The sequence below is a fragment of the Alligator mississippiensis genome, chromosome 1 (genome assembly GCF_030867095.1).
Source record: "Alligator mississippiensis isolate rAllMis1 chromosome 1, rAllMis1, whole genome shotgun sequence".
Classification (NCBI taxonomy): domain Eukaryota; kingdom Metazoa; phylum Chordata; order Crocodylia; family Alligatoridae; genus Alligator; species Alligator mississippiensis.
Genome location: NC_081824.1, coordinates 244204032 through 244225618, shown reverse-complemented (window position 1 = coordinate 244225618; position 21587 = coordinate 244204032). Strand labels below are relative to the sequence as shown.

Genomic DNA, 21587 nt, shown 5'->3' with positions numbered 1-21587 from the left:
CTGTTTCCTCCTTCCAGACCATATAAGATTTCCCCTACAAAAAAACAGTCAGATCCAGGATGAGTTCCCATACACACACGTACTCATCTCCACATATACTTTTTTCTTTCTCCTTTGCCACATCCAAAGGCTTTCTTCCTGCTTTCTTCTTCCAACTCCTCTTTGTGCACAGGTGACTCCTTTTCATTTCCTTTCACATCTTTCACTGTCCTTCAAAATCTCTCTGTCATCATGAGCACCAGATGGTAGAATCACATCACCTTGAAAAACTGGGTTGACCAAGAATACCTTCAGACCTTCATTGACCTATGTGTGGAACTTGACCCATTACTCTAGCACCACAGCACATAACTCGGGTAACTTGTGCCAGTGCAGAAACAGGTTGCTACTCCTGTCTGGCTAAACAGTTTGGGGGTGTCAAATCAACAGTCAGACTAGGGGCAGTGGAAGTGCTATACTATGGTCATCAGCATCAGGGATGTGCCTCAAGTAAAAGATGACTATCAGGGAAAGGAGTCTCCAAATGGCCTTGGCATCACTGATGCATACACATACCAATTATTTGCCTTCCTGAAGGAGCCATTGAAAATGTTAACTGCAAGGGATACTGCTTTGTTCTGCAGGGTTTCGCAGACCAGAGGGGCAGGTTTGTGCAGACAAATGTGGATGGCTCTGGCAAAGTGCACAACACTGGAGCTCTGAAGAGATCAGGCCTTCTGCTTGTGCTTTTGCAAACTGGGACTTGATTCTTTCCCAGTAACAGTAGTCATCCATAGGACTCTGGTACCAACCTTATTGTGCAGGACACCACCTGTCCTGTATTTGCTTGTTAAGCTCCCAGACAACATGGGTTGCACAGAACATTTAGTCACTTTACCAGAAGCTGCAGAATGGTAGTAAAATAGGCATTTGAAAGATTGAAGGCAAGGTGGCACTTCCTTCAAAATCACATGATGTCACTATTCTAAATTCTGGCCATATTGTTGTAGCCTGAAGCACTCTGTATGGTGGCACTGATGCTAGAGGTGAATGGTATTACATGGAGCTGAAGCAGAACACTGATGGACTCTGTAGCTGAATCACACCACCATACAGCACCTTTATAGGCAGTATTGGTCCAGGTCAGGGGAGGTGAGGGTAATTAAGGATGCCATCTGTGCTCATATTCATGCCAGCTAATGCATGTGTTATGCTGCAGGATAAGAGATACCTCATAACATGTCCCAATTTATGACAAGGTTCATAATTGCCCACTGTAGTTATTTGTAATAATTTTTTTAACCTCTAGAAGTGAAGGGTCTGCTGATGTGCATAAGATGTGCCTTCCCTGATGCATTTTATGGATTCTGGTGGGTAAAGCATTGATTTATTTTTCTGGCAACAAATGGATGTTTTTACATGCAGTTTCAGTGGCTTGTGTAGATTGCCTGCTTTTATTTTATATTTCAGTATAATTGTTTTGCATGTCCAGTTTCCTTTATATTACAGGTGGGTGGGCAGTGATAAGTGGTTCCACAAAAAAACTTCAATAAACTGACAAACATGAGCCATGAAACCTTAATAGCAACCAGTAAATGGACTTGTTTTTTCAAAAGTCACGTTTAAACAAAACCAGATGCAAACTGAACTGAAACCAACATGCTGTTTCTGAGGCAGCTGAAGTGCATGAGAAGAATGTACTTCCCCTCCTGTCCTCACCTTGTTCTCCTTTCCCTGCCTGCCTCTTCTTGCATGCGTGATACAGCACAATACAGACTTACATTGTTTGGCCTCTGCCATTACCCAAGCTGTTCAAGTCCCAGGGGTTGACTGCCATTTCCACATCCTGCACCATCTGCGATCTACTTGCATCATACAGGAGAGGCTGAAGAAATGGGGACTTGAACACCTTCCAGTATCTTATTGAAATATGTGAGCAACACCGGAGAAGAGAAGGGCATATACACCTTCCTGTGTTGTTCCTGTACCTTGGGTAATGCAGGGTCTGGCCCTGTTTTAGTCATGACTATGATGTGGGTAGTCAAGCCTAATGGTTAGCCTTGGGGTCAGGAACCTGAGTCCAGAGCCAGAAGCCAGGACAAATCCTTGTCAGGAGGTACCCAGGGTCAGAAGCCAGGCATGAATAGTAGGAGAACAGGAACAGAAAGCAGGAGGAAGGACCAGAGTTAGGGCATGGTGCTGGGTTCAGGTTGCTCTACACACTATGAGACCTGTACAGACAACCACTAGGGCTCACCACATATAGGCCTCACTTCAAAGCCCTACAGCTTTTAAGTTTGTTTGGTGTGGTGGGGTCAGCTTCCTGTCAATGCAGCAGCCAGTGACTGACTGCCAGAAGCTGACTCATACCCCAGCTGGTGCAGTGATTCATCCTAGTTCTTGGCCAGTGTCAACACCAAATTTTCTAGGACTTGGATCTGTGGGTAGTTGCATCTCTTCTCCACCATTGTAAACAAGTGCTGCCAGAGGTCCTTGCCCTGCTCCCTCTCTTTGATCTCTTTCTCCCATTCTTCCTGTGCTAGAATCTGTCTTGAACCCATTCCAGCCCCTGCTTTCCTTGCAGCAGCTCCTGGAAGTACATGACTCTCCTCTGTATTACAGACACAATGTCATCCTTGATTTGCTTCCTGTGGGCCTTCTGTGGCGACATTTGCTTGTTGAGGCTGGTGGAGGTCCTGGCAGTATGTACAGTTGGGTGTTGAGACACTCCGTTCATTCCTTTCCCCCACAGGATATTAGGAATGGACTCCCTCCACATGACTTCTATATTACCAGGCCCCAGCATGTAGCTTTCATCATTTTTGCTGTGTCGTCCCCATTTATTTTCAAGAACACTGGCCCACAGGTAATATGTGGTTATTCAACAAGGCAACAGAAGATCACATTATGGCAACCTATTGCTGTACTTCTTATTATGTATGTTCCTAAATAGTTTTTTGTTTCCAGTGGGCAGCAATTTACCTGTCAGTAGAATGGTGTGTCTATGGACCTGTTTTAAAGAGCCTGAATGGAAAAGAAAAGTGTCAGTCCAGGCCCGCAGAGTATGCTGGGGAGCTTTCTAGAAGCCTTGTGACCACAAAGTATGGAAGGGTCCAGAGATATAACTAGGGCGGAGAAGGTGGTAGTGGCCAGAGCAGTGGCTGCTATTTTTGCGCTTCTTCTAAGTTGGCGCCCCGGGCTGGTGCCTCACTCGCCCCCTGCTAGTTACATTACTGGAAGGGTCTTGTCAAGTACCATGCTGTGGAAGGGTACTTGGGGTGTTTGCCACTTGAAGAGGTCAGGCAACCTGTAGAGCCACCAGCAGGTGAGGGTCAGGGCTAATTACAGAGTCAGGTGACACAGGGGGCTGATAGGTGAGGCTAGGCCTGATCAAGGGAGTCACCTGATTGGAGGAGGGCTGGATTTAGACAGGATAGAAGCTCAGACCCTAAGAGCCGAGCTGGCACTAACATCTTGGGAGCTAGCATAGGAACATCACCCAGCAGGAAGGCTGCCACTCCTGAATGCCAGCAAGAAGAATACTATCTGGAGGTGTGGGCAGGATCTAAGGGATGGAGGAGGTTCCTGGGGGTCCCAGTACGGGGTGCAGAACCCTGAGAAGGGGGCTGAGTGCCTGGGGCCTGTTGAGAGGCTAGATGAGCCTGGAGAGAGAGGGGCTGAGTGCACAGGGACCTGGTGAGAGGTCAGGTGAACTCTGGGAGAGGAACTGATAGTCTGTGCACCTATTGAGGGGCCAGGTGAACCCTGAGATTGGGTCTGAGTGTTTGGGAGACCTTGTGGAGGATCTGGATGAACCCAGTGAGTGGTGCAGAGTACAAGGGCCTATTGAGGGGTCCGCACGAGCCCAGAGAAGGAAGGGGCTGCATTGGGGAAGACCTACGGAGGGCTCCGAGCCCAGAGAAAGGGAGTGATCTATGGAGGGGCCTGAGAGGGTGGACCCACAGAGACAAGGGCTGACAGCTGGAGAACTGACCCTGGGAATCTCAACTGGCCTGGGCAGGGCCCGGGCCCAGGAAGGGCTGAAGGGTGAAAGAGACCACAGCAGAGATTCCCAGAGCTGGGAGAGCCTGGAGTCTCAACTGGCCCAAGTCAGGGCCAGAGCCTAGGAGAGCCCAAAGGTCCTTGGGTGGCCACAGCCAAGAGGAAGGGGTGAAGGGGCATGCAGCCTGGGATGACAATGGCTGGTGCTAGGCCATCTGAGGAGGAGGGATCAAGGAAAGGAGTCTAGGAGTGAGCTGGGGGCCAGAGATGGAGAACTCAGATGAGAGATGGAGCCAGGGCCAGGAGCCCTGGTTGTTAGCAGCCCAGGAGGGGTGTAGGACATCTAGGGGGAGCTCAGAGGGATGAGTAAGATCAGGAAGGCCTGAAGACTGGTCCTGGGTAGGAACTGAAACTGCACCCTACTGGAACTGGTTAGCATGGTGGAGCTGCCTGGGGTGGGGCAACCTCCATGAAATGCCACACATGGGCCATTCCAAGGAAAGGCAAGGATGGGGCACTGGAAAGCCTCAGCTCCCACTGCCTGTGGGTTACCCTGTGGATGGGGCAAAGCTAAGGGAGCACACCCAGACAGAAAAGTACTTGGTATGGGAAGACTGGGACCACGTGGGTCCAGAGGCCCAGAGAGGGGTCAGGAAAGACCCAGGACCACATGGGTCTAGCGGCCTAGTGAGGGGGCTGGGGAATAGAGTGCAGCCCACGAAGCATAGTGGGACCAGAGGGGTCCAGTGGCCCAGCGAAGGGCAGGGAATAGAGTGCAGAACTGGATGGGTCTGAGAGCCTGGAGAGCGGCTGGGAAAATGGAGGACTAAAAGGGTCCAGGATAAGAGAATAAAAGGAGCTGGCAGCCTGGAGAGGGGTTGGGAGGGTGACTGAGGAGCCTGGTAGCCATAGGAGTGGTTGTGCAAGACCAAGAGGTCTGAGGGCCCAGAGAGGGGCCAGAGGAGAAACTGAAGGGTATGGCAACCTATGGGGGACTGAGAGGGAGACTGAGGGGTCTGGCAGCCCAGAAAGGGGCTGTGTGGAGAAGCCAAGAGGTCTGAGGGCCCAGAGTGGAGCTGAGAGAGGCTGAGGGGTTGGAAGGTCCAGAGAGGGGCAATTGGTAGAACATCTGTAAGGATGCCATCTGTGAGGCATGGGACATGGTATAAGGAAGGTACAGAGCCATGCAACTGGCTCATAAGGTCAGGGCCACAATCCAGGTGCTCATTGTAATAAGATCAGGCTAGCCTCCCGCACTCTGTATACACCAAACATCAACATGTGGTGGGCAAGTGCGGGGCAGACTGCCCCTAAAGCAGGGTGTCTCAAAAAAAAATGTGGAGGAACCCTGTGATACATACTGCTCTAGGTTTATCTTCCCAAGTAGCCCAACCAACCAGCTAGAACTGGTGCTGCCTGAAAAACCTGCAGACATTACCTGCCAAGAACAAGGCATGCTGAAGAAGGATATTGATAAGCTGTGTAAGTTCCTGCCCCTTGAACAGTACCTTCAAACTTGACTCCTTGTCCCTCCCCCTGCAACCAGCACAGGGGAGGGGAAGAAGCACTGTTTGGACTCTTTCTTTGAGGGCTTCTTTGGTTTATCACCAGCTGAGGGGAGCTCTGCCAAAGCACATTGCCTGCCCCCAGTCTCTCCAGGATAGCTTCAGAGGGAACAGACTAGCACAGACACATAACCACTAGGCTTCCTCATTAGCACATTTTCAACAAAAGGGGCCATGTAGTTCATAGTCTCATTAATAACTTAATTTTTGTGAAACTTTACTAGATTTTAATCAATAAACATTATATTTATACTGGTTATAAAAATGTAATAGAAAAAGCCTCATGTTTTAATTTTTTGTCTCAGCCCTGAAGTCATACTGCCCTGTAGTGACAAGTAGAAAAGCTCAGGTCATACTGTGAGACTGTCACTTGGCCCTTATTGGCCAAGCACCAGCCAAGCACCAAATCCCTGTCCCTTGGCACCAAAACTTTCTTTAATGTCATTAGAAAGATGATAGTAACAAGTCTGGTGTGTGACGTATTCGCCAGCACCTTGCCTAGCTCCATATAGCAGGAGGCATGACCAGACTGTTGGCTTGCACACTTCTCCCTCTCGTGCTTTGAGCAGTCACAGCAGGGAATTCTGCCCCAGTGAATGCCCAGCAGAGCAAGTTGCTAGAGAATTACTCTGTTGCTGTAGATGTTCCCCACATTCTGTTTGAAGTCCTGGTGCTTGCTGTGTTCAGGCTCCTGTCACTTCTCCAGTTAGCTAGAGGTACATCAGGAGATCATGCTGATAGTAGCCATGGAGGGGTTATTCTGGACTGAGCTAATCATTCTGGGTAAGTGCACCATAAGGAGTTAAACACGGAAGAGGGGGATTAAATAGCATCAGCAAATTGCTGGGCAGTAGAGGGTGGTGAGTGGTACAGAAGGGCTGGAAGACACAGGAACAGGGAATTGTGGGATTGCTGCTGAAGGACAGCTAGTATTCAATCCCTGAAGCTCATGACTACAACGTAACCACATAGTACATTAGGCATATACATAGGTGGGCAGCAGATGAGATAGGTACATAGCCAGAAGCTGAACAGACTTTGTGGACTTGCGATGGACTTGCCTTAGGACACAAGGATAATGGTGGATGGTTGTTTGGTATGGGTGTGAACATGAGCCACAGCTTGTACCCAATAATGTAATTGGTAGACATAGTCTCAGATAAACATATAAAGCTTTCATAGGTAAATACAGGCAGCCCCAAATCCATCACACGTACTAATGAGACTGTTGACCACTCAGATAATTGCACAGTAACTACACGAGTGGCAGACTGTACAGCTGTTACTGTGCAGTCATTTAGTACTTGCATAACCAAGTGCTAAATGACTTCTCAGTAACTGGTGTTACTACACAGTACCATCCTCACACATTCTAGGTTGGGTTTTTTTATGATACTGCGCAATAGCAACAAGCTGTGCAGTAGCTCATTACTACTGTGCAGTACCATTGCTGTCATGGTTAGTGCTCCCAATGCTACTGCACAGTAGCATCTCATGTAGATGCTCCCAGTCTTCTCTTCATCTCCAAAATCCCTGGCTGCCTGGATTTCCTTCCCTTCACACCCATTCATGACTGTCTCCCATGAAGATTCTGCATCCTACACTCCATTTAAATTAATCTCACAAGTCTCTTAGGACCTTTTCCGGGACAAATCTCAGGGCTGGGGCACCATGCCCATCTTTGACCCCTCAGTAGCTATTTAACACTAGTAGTCACTCCTAGCTCCATCACCATCCTAGCCATATGTAGCAGGCTGGTTTCCTAACCTGTGCAAGGAACCAAAATTGCTTCCAGATGGACCTTGATGTATTTATGGAGGGCACTGTTACAAGGGTTGTTAAACTTGAGAGATCCAAGAAAAAGGGTCATGCTTCCTGCTACAGAGGAAGGCAAAAGCCCCACAGTTTGTACTAATCTGACCATGGGGTAAAACTCCTGGATTCCAAATGTGGTAATTCATCTGGCATGGAGGGAGAGAAAAGACTCTAGGCAGAAACCTCTGGATTTTATTCCCAGCAGAAGCATTGACACAACCCTGTCAAAATCCCCAGCCTTGGCTGCAGCCACCACCCAGTGCTTCTGAAGAAGACACCCTCCCCCCCACCGCCCCAAAAACAAACAAACAAACAAACAAAACCCCCAACTCTGGCATGTGTAGCAACAGGATGGGGAAAAATTCCTTCCTGGCCCCAAGTGGCAACCAGCAAAACTCAGAAGCCTGGGAAAAACCAAACAGTCTCCATTCTGGTTTGTAACATGGGGACAGAAAGCGTAACTAAATATCACACCCTCCTGCTAGAGAATCAGAACTCCCCTTTCTGTATCTCCATTATAAACTAATCCCAGCTCCTTCAATCTTCTTTCATAACTAAGCTGGTTGTGGAGCTCTGCTTCATACTCCTGCTGCTGAGCATAATCCTTTCCAATATCCACCTGCTCTAGACTACAGAACTCCTTTCATTATCTCTCAGAAATATAGGGGGAGGGAAGCCCCTGGGTTTCCAATGGTCCCTCTCTACAGAGAACTCCAGGCATGGCTACTCCTAGATCATCCTTTGCCAACACTTATTGGAAACCCCAGTGCTGGAGATTCCACAACTTCCCTAGGCAGTCTGTTCCACTGTCACTGGTCTAACAAGGTTAGAGTGTTTCCTCATATCCACGTACCGCGCTGCAACTTGAAGCCATTGGTCCAAATCCTGACCTCGGTGTCAACAGAAAAAAGGTTTCTTCCTCTTATGTGGATTCAAATATTTTCCATTACCACAAAGTGGATGAAAGGAAGCTTGATCTTTGTGTGGAAGAGATCCAGAGAAATCCCATGCTTTGGGGCTTCTGCTGGTTGTCTGTAGGTGCCAGAATTTATGTATTTATTTTTGCTCCATGAATGTATTTTGGGTTTAGGGATCTCTTTTCACCTTCCTCCACACTGAACATTGGCCATGACTAGAGCCAGGTGTCTGGTTGGGATCCTCTGATGCTCCTGCTGGCAGCCTCTCAGGTACCTAACTGGTGAGTCTAGATAACATACTCAGGGTTAACAGACCATCAAATCTGGGATCAGGAAGGATTTTTCTCTCATGTCAGATTAGCAAACATTGTTGGGTTTTTTTGTCTTCTTCTGTTGCCTTCTTCTGTTACCCTCTTCCCAGGATCATCTGAGCCTATTATAATTTAATTTAATGCCATGGTGGTGGCAAGGCATCAGTGGTACCCTTTTTCTCCCCGCTTTCTGAAATGCTATAGAGGTTTTTATAGGAAGCTTTGAGGCTATGGCATGTGAGAGGGGTCAGAGGGGATGTTCTTGTGGACCCTTTGGACATGTTTTTTTCCATGTGCTCTGAGTGGGGGACGCTTTCATTAGGGCAGCTCCCACAGCCGCTCTAATTAAGCTGCCCACAGCATCTCACATATCAGCATCCCCATGCTTCAAAATGGCGGCAGGGGCACTTTAATGCATATTTGACAAGCTTTAGTTAAAGTGACCCAGCTGCCATTTTGAAGTGTTGAGGCACAGATACATGAGACACAGAAGCTGCTGGAGGCATGCTAAGCAGCACACTCAAGCAGACTTATTTAATCAAATAATACAGTGCATCGCAGCAGCCTTCTAGCGTGTCTACAGGCACCATTCATAGTTGCCTATGAGTACTGGAGACTGGATTCAATGGTTTTCAGAGTCCTCTTCCTGTGTTCCTGACATCGCACTTTCATTTTACTGTAGACACACCCAGAGATTGAGGGTCCCTGAATTGACTGCAGTAACCCTGGTAATATCTCCTTAGAGCCACATAGAGAGGGATGTTCCCTCACTACTCCAGGACGTGTGTGGGGAATTCAGGACTTGGAGTAGTACTTTGGAGAGGAAAGTCCCCATGAGTAAACTAAGACAAACACATTTCCAGTAGGTCATTGACCCTATTGCCACCCAGTCTCTTGTGTGTGCTGCAGAAGCCTGATGATGACCAGGCTCTGAGGTCTGGGGAATGCAAGAAGCACCACAGTGACTTCCTCTTCCCTCAGTTTAGTTTAGAGGCTTGGATCTGTGAAATAACTCCTTTTCCCTCAGAGCAACTCTTGCTGGGGATCCAACCAGTCCATGAAAGAGCACTAGTGCTGCAGTGAGGTATCATGAATCACATCATTACAAAAGGTTGGAAGGATAGGGATGGGCAATGTGAAGGGTCATTTCAACTGGGACTGCAGGGAAGCCTAGGTCTAGCCTGAAAAACAGAAGAAAAAATGAGACGGCATAGGCAGGGAGGTGATTTAGTGATCCTTTAATGCAGTTAGATAATGTGTGCTGCAGGAAATATAGAAAGCTGAAACCTCTGAACCTCTATGGTTCCAGTGACAAAAAGGTGCAGTGCCTCTTTTTCATGATGATTGGCCAAACTCTGAACCTTGAGGATTAGCAATGACCCTGTCTTGTTCCCATTGATGTGTCTGCTGCAGAGCTAACATGCAGATGATGAGGCATAGATAGCTCCTCTCTGAATACCAAGGAACAGAGAACTTTATGGGAAAGGATGAAAAGGGGCCCCTACCCAGAATGCTCTCTGCTCCTGCTCTGCTACTTCAAGTGGAGACTTGAAAGACAAAGACCCCTCTCTGATGAAGCTACAATGGAAAAGTCCATTTGTTCCTGACTCCAGTCTGGCACAATTAGTCAGGTGGCTTGTTTTATGCAAAAAGTGAATAGAATCATGGTCAGGCAGCCTGCTTTGGCAGCTGACCCTCAGCACATGGTAAGGCTGGCAGCACCAGGGGGTGGAAAGGCTCTATGTCTGTGAAGCTACAGTCTTTTCATACTGGCTTATGGTCTCTCTGATCCAGTCCACATAACGTACCACCTTGGTGTAAAGACCATAGGTACCACACTTTGGTCCCCAGGAAACCAGGCCAGATACATAGTATTTTTCCTCATTATGGGGATCTTGCATGGCATAAGCCCCACCACTATCCCCTTCACAACTGTCCTTCTGGCCAGTCCCAGCACAGATCATGTTGTCTGTGTACTGGAAAGTGCTGGAATCAACTGTGTCTATTTCTGTCTTCACAGAACGGCACTTTTCCATGGCTACCACAGGAATCCGTGCCTTGAAGAGACGCTGGACTCTTACCCGATTCTCTGTCCTCCCCCAACCAGCTATGTAGCCCAGAACCCCAATTTGTGGCTCATACTCAGAGGATTTTTCAGGCAAGCAGATAGGTGAGATCTTAGGACTCATCTTCACAGGCTCCTTCAGCCTCAGCAAGGCAATGTCATTATTAAAGTCTGTTCTTGTTCTACCATGTAAATTTTCTGTCTTTATCCAGAGAGGGTGAACAAATGAATCCTCTACCTCCAGATGAGTGCCCTGATTCAGGGACTGCTGGCTGATATTAATTATCCCAGCATACATGTCAGGCTTTTCCTTTTCATCCACCACGTGAGCTGCAGTCAGCACCCAGCGGTCAGAAATAAGTGCCCCACCTGCTCGTGGGTCTCGAAAAAAGACTTGCCAGGGGAAGTTGCCTTCTTCAGCCCGGGTGCCCCCAAAAATCCTCCCTGTATCTTGGATCGGGGCGCTAGGAATGCCACAGACTAGGAAAAAAAGGGAAAGGGAAAGACCAAGTTTGGAAAACAATGGTTGCATGTAGTACACTACTAAAAACCCCATAGGCCCTCTTTCCTGTGTTCTTGACATAATCTCTGGTTCTAAGTAACCTCTTTCTGTGGTTATTTTATAATATAGAACAGGAGCAGGCAATTATTTTGGCTCGAGGGCCACTTCATGAGTTTCGGTGAGCTGTTGAGGGCTGCAAGGGTAGCCCTGTCCCTTTACAGGTGCCCCGGGACTCTGCTGGAAGTGAAGGGCAGCCCCATCCCCTGCTTTCCAGCAGAGGCCTGGGACCTGCATGGCACGGGGCGGGGAAGGCAGCTGGCTCCATTGTGTGGGGCTTCCCTCAGTGATGGTGGCACGCGAGTGCTGGGAGCTGCACATGCACCGCAGGAAGCCCTGTGCAGTAGAGGGAGGCCAGCCTGGCTACACTCTTTGCCACCATGTGCAGCACTTTCCGGAGCTGTGCACTGCCAAGTGATAACACCTGTGTGGGCCATAAACACCCCAAGCACCCACCACCTGCTGCTGTTGCTGTTGCCAGCAGCAGGGCTGTGCACCATGGAGGAGCAGTGCATTGGGGGGGGTCCCCACACCCCCCATTCTCCCTCATACCTCACAAATGCCACATGCCCACACCCTGCCCCACAACCCCTGCAACATACCCTATATCCCCCCACTCACCCAGTCACACCCCCTCATATACCTCCCACACCCTACCATATACACATCCCACTCCCAACCACACCCCACAGCCCCCACACACAACATACAAGAGTAAGACTTCATTTTTTACTTATTATGCAATCACCTCTATGTACACTATGCAAACACAAATCATGACAAAAACATTTTTTGTAATAAAATTAAAATATGTTCTAGTAGGCATTCGACTTTTAGCGTACGACTTTGTTTTTTTCTGGTTCCAAGATGGCAACCCCCCACTCCCAAAGGAGTACTTTTGGGGGCCAAGGAGAGGGACTTCCAGTGGTAAATGTCAGGGATTAGGGGAGGTGCTTTCGGTCTCAAGATGGCAACCAGGGTAGGGCACCTGTCAAAGAGCAGGGCTCTTGCAGCTCACCAAAACTCATTAAGCAGCTTTCCAGTCAAAATAATTGCCCACCCCTGGGATAAGATGTGTTCTTTCAGCACCTTCCAGCTCATACTCATTAACTGCTGTACCCAACATTCGTTTAAGAGGAAGGATTTCTTTTTTAAGGTTTGCTAAAAGCCTAACAAAGAATTAGATCAACAAACCCCAGCCTTTTTGAGAATGTATATGTGAATACCAGATAGTTTCAACTGTCTTATACATATGTGTCTCTGATATTTTACCTCTACACCCTTTTACATTCTTAGTGTATATGCTCTAAAATGTAAGGTCCTATCTTTAGCATGTTCACTTCTGTAGACAGATGGTGAGTCTTATGAATGTTATAATTTTTATATAAAAATGTATAAACATTTTGTTTGCTCAGAGTGAGAAGGGGAAAATTAAGGTTCTTCTTAGTATCATCATGAAGTTTGTGGCTTTTCACTTCAGGCTTTTTATTAAATTCAAGTTGAGAAACCCGATAGGTGATAGAGAGGAAACTTGAGCATAAATGAAGGCTAGGCTCCAAAAGCACACCTATATATCCACACACACACACACACACACACACACACACACACACACACACACACACACTCTCCTTGGTGATACCTGGGACACATGTTGGCAGCTCTGTTCCCATGTCTTTGCTGACCCATCTTCCACTGGCTGAACACTGATAAGCTCCTAGGAAAGCACAGAAGTATAGAAAGGATTTCAATACAAAGCATCATGTGGATGTGACCAGGGTATTTGGGAAGTTGGTTCTGTGGGGCCAGGTGACATTGCTGTTTAAATGTGACCAACCTATGCATTTCCAGACTAAACACAGCTCTGTAAGCAGAGAGTGAGCAGTCCTGACACATGCAACCTCCTGCCAATATGCCTCAGCCACTACCTTGGAGTGACCACTCCAGCAAAGAGAATGGTGTTTGTTGCCCATTAAGGCCATTACCTGACCACTGACATGGCTTAGCAAAGGAAATGATTGGTGCCAGTTGTGGTGGTGGTTGCTGTAGTTTAGGCACTTAAAAACAAGACTCATTACTAATGCACTGCATACAGACCCCTACAGTCAGACACCTGGAAATGTATACGCATCCAGTTATTTCATAGCACCATTGAATGCAACCTTAGTCCTTGGGGTGTTGTACTGCGGGGGCTTGCACCAGCCTTACTCTGATATAGGCTATACTATAGCCTCCTTAATGGCTCAACTGCAGCTCCTGAAGTGTTATACTCAAGGCAAGGCTGAGACATAGCAAACAGTACAGTCTCCACTAGCTATAGTGGAGACTCTCTACCCAGTCCCATGAGGGAGCCTTATTCCAAGCAGTCAGAATACAGCTCTTGAAACAATGCTCTTTTTGGGACCTTTATTCAAAGACTACTGTGGCTAGTGACATGCCTACCATCGCCTCTGGTTTTCAGGGAGTAATAAGGCTTTTCACAGACATAGTGAATAACAGCTTTGTAGTGAGTCTCCTCAGATCCCGAAGAGTAGATGACTCTGCCATTGTTAATAGGGTCAGGAATACCACAGTCCACAGCTGCAGAGAAGAGCCAAACAGGTGTTAATCATAGGGGCTTCCACATCCCACAGTCCATTCACTTTGTACAAGTAGGAGCAGTCCATTCACTTTGTACAAGTACCTGCAACTTCCCATATCCTCCATTAGTCATCATTTCACTCTCGATCCATTCAGCAGCCTCATGCCTCATTCCTCAAACCCTATAATATTGCTATATAAAGGTATGGACTGACATCTGCATTCCCAGAGCAAATATAGCCTACTAAACAGTAGAGTGAGCTGCACAGATGCAGAATCCCCATAAGTCACCCATTCCCCTTACCTGGGGCCAGATTGGTCAAAGGTCCAAAGTGTCTCTTTCAATCAGCTCTACCACAGAGAAATAGGTCACTTACGGACACATTTGAGGTTAGAGTTGCTCCATTCTCCATTATGCTGACATGTAGAGTGAAAGGTTCTTAGGCTTCCGCGTGGCTGTGCAAAAGAAGAATACATGCCATGTCAGCTACTGAGAGGGCAGTGTAACCACATTAAGCTTTGCAGTAGTGGCACCTCACTAAGGGATCTTCAAAGTACCGCTGGGGGGGAAACGGGCTCTCTGCAGAGGCATCAGGTACAGAGGGAGGCAGAGCACCAACCTAGAGAAGTCCACCAATCTAAGCCTGCGTGGGGTAAGAGACAGACTGGATCATGGAGGACCACTGGCCTTATTCTACAAAAAGAATTTTCTATTTCAAAACCACTGAGAGCCTCCAGTCACTTCTGAGCTGTTGGAGGAGACCCTCTTTGTACCAACAGACCTGTGCTCAAATTTACATACAACATATTCTCTCCCTGCTAGGTTCTTGGGCATTGACCTTCAGCTTCCCAGATAGGAAGTAAGTGAAAGACACTGTAGGGTATATGGGAGAGGCACTTTGAAGTTAACGGTATCCTCAGGCTATGTAATGGGAAGGGGAAGTAGAACTGCACTGTGGAGCTGGATGAACATATATTTTTGGTGCAGCTTACCATTACAACCTCATAGCCTTCTACACAGGTCACCGTCACGTAGTCCTTGAAGATATAGCTGTCCTTCCTGGGGTCAAGAATGGAGTTGGGGGTGACACTCTGGACACAGGGTATGGCTTTGGGGAATAAAGAGATAAGTGACTGATTGTCCTGACACTTATTCTCATTCCAAATCCCATCCTTCTGTGCCCAACACCGAGGTAGGAACACCTCAGCCAAAACAACAGGCATCCATCCATTCACACACCCATCCATCCATCCATCCATCCATCCATCCATCCATCCATCCATCCATCCATCCATCCATCCATGTAGCCAATAGCCAGCCATTTGGTTAATCAATAACCATCCAGCTAAGCAAGCATCCAGCTGGCCAGTCAATAGCTGTGAAGCCAATAACATGCAAGCATGCTGTCCCTGCCATGCACCTCACCACCTGGTAGGAACCTTCCTGCCAAAACAGCAGAGTAGGCATTTACTCACGGTCTGCATAGTAACGTATTTTCCAGCCTTTGCTTTGCCCTGTTCTGTCTGTTCGGAAGATGATGTCCAGAATGTTGCTCCTGGTTTTAATTTCTGAAGGCCCTGGAAATCTGTTACCACAATAGGGACCATAATGCTGTTTTCCAGCAATGAACTAAGAAAACAGAAAACAAGAGGAAATGACCAATACCAAAGAAGAAGGAAGGAGGAGACAAAAAGAAAAAGAACGGGACTCTGAGAAGACACTTCTTTTTATGACAATATAGTTGGGCTTTATGGTAAGGGGGTGGTGGAGGCAGGCATGAATTTCCTGGGGAATTGTGACTGGGGCTAGTGGGGAGCAGGGAACCCTGAGCATGAGAGGAGGGGAATCTCTAGGAGGATATGGGTAGGGTCAGGAATGCACAGACCACAGTTATAAAGGCCTCCTACATCTATCCCACCACCTACTTTTAAGCTGTCATGGCAATTCCCTTCCGAGTCAGCTGGTTCCACATCAAAGTCCCCATTCCGAAAGTTCAACACCACACGGTAGCCTGGCTCCAGGACCACACGGTACTGACAGCGCGAATTCTCTGGATACAAGTTGGGGTAGTTGGGGCTGGTGATTTCTCCAGACAGCTCGGTGAACACATTTCCACTGCAGTTCACTAGGGTTGAGAGGGAAACATGAGCAGGGGACACAAGAGGAAAGTGGTCTGGATCTTGGGGGACTAGACCCCATCGTCAGAACACTGCATCAATCAGTGAGACAAACTGTAACTTGGCTCTTGCCGTGATGACTGGCTGCACTTCCTGGGGACACCTTAGTTCCAAGTGCTCTGTTCTCCAGATGGGAACAACACTACAGAGCCTTCAACATTTGGAACAACAAGTTTTGGGAACAACACTACAGACCCCTCAGCACTTGGAAATGGCTTCAGTGTCCTTCCTTTGCCTCAGTCTTACCCCATTCCTCTTACTGCTTCCCCTCCAGCCCTTCAGAAGCAATTCCCTCCTTCTGTGATTTGTTACCCTCATGCTCATACAGACGGTTCTCATAGTTACAGCCCCTTTCAGCACAGCTGCAGCTTTGCCTGCCCAGCTGAATTTAGCTCTCTGAAATGACTCCTCAGGAGCATAGCAGCGTGGGTGTATGCCCAGGGCATCCACTAACACATGGAGTAGAGCCAGTTTCTGATATGCCAGTTATGGTGGCACAATCAGCTACCTCTGTCACAGCAGCTGCTTTTCTACCCGTCTTTTCCACCCACAAAGGTGGTGCCAGGGGCGACATGTAGGGGGTGCATGCAGGGGTATGTGCACCCCCTGAGTGTGGCAGCACACACCCTACAAAAATACAGTGTCAGCAGCGCCTGTGGGCGGTCACTGCTCACCGCTCGCCACCCTGCCGCCGACACCTCTGGCAGCATCTGCAGGAGGTCAGCAATCCCCTCTGGCCACCACCAACGGGTGGTGCCTAGGGTTGCTCCCCTGGTCCCTGCCTTCCCTCCCTCCTCAATTACCCTACTGCAACTCTTCTGGTCCCAAAAGCATTTTGGGCTCCTCTGTGGTTTCCCCCAGTTTGTCAATCTCCTACAGAAACTGAGAGGCCCACAAATGCACATGTTATCTGCATGTCAGGTATCTCCAGAGCTCTATGGAGAGGGACTGTTCCTCTCTGTTCTGGGATGAGAGGCCTCTGAGAATCCACAGCTGACTGCACCTAGTATTTTCTTCTCTGAAATACTATATACTTCACTGTTCCACAATATCTCAACATTTGCAGTCCCCCAAAACTACAGTGGCTTCTTGGAAAACTCAAGCACTTTGCAAAGTCGTGAATTTTCAGTTCCTGGTCTCTTTAGGCCTTTACGGCTTCCCACTTCCTGCATTCCATTACTTTGAATTACTTGAGAAACTACAAGTCAGTTAGTCTGACCTTATGCTTTGCAAAGCTTTAGAATGAATTTTGAGAGAAGGAATAATTCTTTCCTTCAGAGAACAATAGTTAAGAAAGATGTGGAAGTAAATGGAAAAATGGGAAAAACTCTAGCTTGGGTTTACCAAATGCAGACTCTGTTAATCTAACCTTAATATATGTCTAACTTTTCTAGATTCCAGTAAGGCCTTCCCTACAGAACCTCATGGGAAATTGTTAGTTGGGATGGAGAAGATGGGTATTTCTAAGGGAGTTTCAAGGAACTGCTGAATGGGAACAACAGATTATGTTGAACGACTGGGCCAGAAGGAAGTTCCTAATGGAATTCTTCAAGGGTAAGTCTGGGACTGATATTATTCAGTGCTCTTATTAATTACCTTGGTATAACAAGGGGAGTATGCTAATGAGATTCCTGACAACATAAACTGGGAAGCTTCACCATTGTGGGAAAAGAATCAAGATATCATAATGAAATAACTGGAAAGCATTGAGGACTGAATTAATAGAAATGGGAATAAATCCAGGAGTACAAAGTGCGAGGTCATACACTTAGGGATTAAAAATTTATCCTATAAACTGGGAGTTTATCACTGGGAAGTAACAGAGAAGTAAAAAGACTCGGGTCTATTAGTTGATCTTAGAAGGACTATGTGATGTGGCCATGACAGGGCATGTCAATCAAGTTATTTCTAGTAGAGATATCATTGTTCAGGAAATCATGAGACTTCATCTGAAGTACTGTCTACAGTTCTGATTACCATTTTTTAGAGGAATCCAAGCTGGAACAAGTATGGACAAGGGCTACTGGGATGATCAGGTGTATGGAGAGTCTTTCTTATAAGAAATGACTAGAAGAGGTTGACTTGTCTAGCCATTGTGAAACAGGCTAAGGTGGGACATGACTACTCCTATATAAGTATATCAAATGGTAAATCTCAGGGAGGGAACACCTATTTAAGGTAAAAGACAATGCTGGCACAAAAGCAGAGGGCCATGAACAAAGTATAGGCTGGATATTAAAAGAGGTTGCAAAGTATCAGAGCACTGAGATCACCGAACAGCCTCCCAGTAGAAGTTGTAGGAGCAACAAAACCAACTGCTTTTAAGAAGGAGCTTGATAATGTTATGAAAAGGATTATATGACACGGTTGCTTGAACAAGGGGGAATTGGACTCAGTGACCCAGGGCATCCCTTCCAATCTATGTCCGTGTGTTTCCATTCCCCAGATACATTAATTTCCCAGATGATGAATGAATTTATTATTCCTTGTTACATCCCATTGTTTCATTTTCCTCTCTCTCTGTTAACTGCAGCTCTTTCTGACTTACCACCACTTGCAGATTTCCTTAACAATCTCCCTGAGTCCCATGTAAATGGAACATATACTGCCTCCTGCTGTTGGGGACAGCACATGTGGAGCTCTTACCCGAACAAGTTTTCTTGTCGTCTTGCAGGAAGTAGTCTGGAGGGCAGGAGCAGAAGTAACCACCAATGTAGTTATTGCAGTAGTGGCTACAGGCTTCTTCCACAAAATCTGTGCATTCATTCACATCTGCAGGGATTGAAGGGAGACAAGAATGAGCCAAGTCTAGAAGGAGAAGCTGGGGGAAGGAGGGTGAGAAAGTGTTCTAAAGAGTCACTGATAAGAGGAGAGGCTGAGCATCAACACAGAATGCTGCATGGCCCCATTCTGCTGCAGCTGAACACTTATAAGGCACTGCTCTGAGGAAGCCATTGTTACCAGCCATCCCTCCTTTCTGCCAGCCCCAGGAAAATGGGTTGAGGAGTCTCATATTTACAGGCCCCTCTACAGACTAGGAGGCAGTCCCAGACTTACCCACTGCAACATAGTAGGCAGCAAAACCAGTGAAACGCTGTTCATTGGAAAAGTCTGATTGGAAGGTCACAGTCAGAGAGTTGTAAGGGACATAGAATTCCTCCAGGATCGGGGAACTGGGGACACGACTTGTCTTTCGCCCACAGAGAATGCCCTCAACGTGGTGACCAGACAGAATCTGCAGAAGGACAGACATGGAGGTCTTGATTCACTAAAGAGGTGTGTATGATTACCACTGCTTGGTCTCACTGGTCCAACTTCAGCACACCCCTGTCTGCACCAAGCTTCTTAGTCACTATTAGTTATCAGTTAAACTAAGTGTATATCAGCCTGTAGCTGTGGAGGATTAACTGTGATTGAGTCATTTGTGGCTTAATGATTTGGGTGCCAGCATAAGTAGAAAAATAATATCCTCCCTGTCTCAAATAGCCCCCCTTCACCCATGGCTCACTGGCTTACAATGGGACTGGGAAAGAAGGTTATTATTGGTGGCTGGGAGGGCATATGTGACAGGAAAGAATGAGGGAGGGACCTTGGCTGGAAGGAACATAGTGGGGCAGAGAGGACTCAGCAGACAGCTTAGACTCAACAATTGAAGCATCTGGGAAATGGAGCTTACAGCCCTGCTTCAAACCTGTAATGGGAACAGATGACCAGATGGCATTGAAACCAAATCAGTTTACGACAGTGATAGTGTGGATGCCAGGCAAAGCCAAGCCAATTTGCCCATGTCTGCTGTAGATGCACTGAAACATTTGTGCTTTATCAATTATTGAACCAGGAGGGACCTGTTGTTGTCTGCTTCATTTCTAGACCCCCATACACAGCGATACAATGGCCCTCTGTCTTTCCCCATAGTACCCTTCTGTCATGATAGCCCTGGGGGATGGACACCAGCTCTGCTGCTGCTCCTCAGTTCTGCCCAGATGCCCTGAATCCCTGATTTGGAGGCGGGTGTGTGTACTGCACCTTGACAGGTGGGTGGATGTGGTACTATACCTTCACAAAGTCATACTCGCAGTCCTGAGATGGTTCAATGTCCAGGTGGGTAAAGTAGAGACGGATGCCATATCCTAAGGGAACTGTGACATTCCAGGACTCGTGCACATCATTGGGATATAACTGAGGGTAGTTGGGAGATAAGATCTCACCATACATGGGAGCTGCATCAGCTCTGGCCAGGAAGAAGCAGAGGATAAGGCACCTGGGAGAAGGCAGTGGAAGATGATGCAACATGAGTTCTGTGTGTGTGTATATATGCAAGTAGTTAACAGAAAAGGTGTCAGATGGTGGCTCTCAAGAATATCTTCTTGGGTTTTGTTGTAGCAGTAAAACTTGCTGTTGCAATGTGTGCAAATGGCTCTCTCTTATAGCCCTCTACAGCAGGGGTATGGCACTGACTTTGTTCCCTGCTCCAGCCACCCATCTTCTGGGAACTCAGAGTACAACAGATGCTGGACCCAGGTTGTCCCTGCAGGAGACCTACATCCTCCCCCCAGCTTAGTCCTCATTTCCTGGGGGCTGCAAGTGCAGCAGGTACAGATAACAGGATTGGTACAAGAGTTGAGGAAAGAAACATGATTCATAAAATTAACTTATGAACAATCCAAAAAGCCCCTTGTATTTTCTGTCACTCACCACATCTGCAAAAGTTCTGTCCTGTTTTCTTCCCAAAAATCCTCGGAGTCTGGACTTTGGAGCTATGGGACTGGGACAAAAACAATAGCACTGATTAGTGTTTGCAGTGTGTTTGTACAGTTGGTGGGCAGGACAGTCATGGCCCCAAAGCACAAGGAACGTGCCAAAGGAGCTGCGTAGGGAGCAAACTTCACAACCCATCTAGACAGCAACACCTCCTGTGCCAGCAGCCATGGGGAGGCATTAGGTTCAGTACAGACAGAGAAAGGGGTGTCCGTCCCCCTATTGAGTCACTGAAATTCACCCCAGGAGCACAGAATCTCCAAGCACTGTGTTGTAACATTACAATCAGCAGTGACTCAAGACAGAAATTGTTCCCAACTGACTCACTCCCACCCCCAACACACCTTTCCCAGTAAAGCCCCCCTTATATGCTGTAGTTAGTGACAGCACCTGCTACTGCGTCTCCCGGTAATACAGTGACTGGCCCCTCCTGATCCAGGCAAGCCAAACGAAAGTGTTTGGGGTCATCTGCCAGGCTCATTTCTAACATTTATGTGGCGGTTTTACCTTCTCTCTCCGTCTCTTTCTCTCCTCTCTCTCCCTGTCCCTCCTCTCTTCTTTCTGTCTATTCACAGCCTCCAAACCACATCCCAGCCCCAATCTTTGGGCATGAGAGAGAAGGATGTACCCATTTACTGGCAATGTGGAAGCACCCCCTGCCGGGGGTATACAGCTTTGCAGCCTCCCCTCTTCAGCCAAGGCGTTTTGTTTACCAGGCTTGCGCAAAGACTGGAATTTCCAGAGCAGGTTGCACAATCCCTTTGGCCGAGCCTGTGGGGCTAAAGCATGAAGATCTGAGTTGGATTAGCCTAAACAGCTCTTTCGGGGAAGTCAGATGACTTTTGGGAAAAGCAAAGG

The 21587-nt window shown here is 47.5% G+C and overlaps 1 protein-coding gene across 1 annotated transcript; it reads right to left on the bottom strand.

Annotated features, from left to right (window-relative positions):
- Positions 1 to 9810: 9810 nt before the first annotated feature.
- On the bottom strand, positions 9811 to 21344 carry C1S (complement C1s). Its single transcript, XM_006273405.4, has 12 exons — positions 21237 to 21344; positions 20667 to 20736; positions 20028 to 20232; positions 19029 to 19206; positions 18618 to 18743; positions 15720 to 15919; positions 15270 to 15423; positions 14787 to 14902; positions 14171 to 14249; positions 13656 to 13793; positions 12856 to 12930; positions 9811 to 11134 (listed from the first exon to the last, which is right to left on the bottom strand). Exons 2-12 carry the CDS (start codon positions 20669 to 20671, stop codon positions 10329 to 10331), a joined length of 2082 nt encoding a protein of 693 aa, XP_006273467.2. The 5' UTR covers positions 20672 to 20736; positions 21237 to 21344; the 3' UTR covers positions 9811 to 10328.
- Between the last annotated feature and the right edge of the window lie 243 nt (positions 21345 to 21587).

Coding starts and splice junctions, on each gene's coding strand:
- C1S (XM_006273405.4), bottom strand. Junction 14,250..14,786: donor AAGGCTATGAGGTTGTAATG/GTAAGCTGCACC, acceptor TCTTTTGCACAG/CCACGCGGAAGCCTAAGAAC. Junction 12,931..13,655: donor CCTGAAAACCAGAGGCGATG/GTAGGCATGTCA, acceptor GTGCTTTCCTAG/GAGCTTATCAGTGTTCAGCC.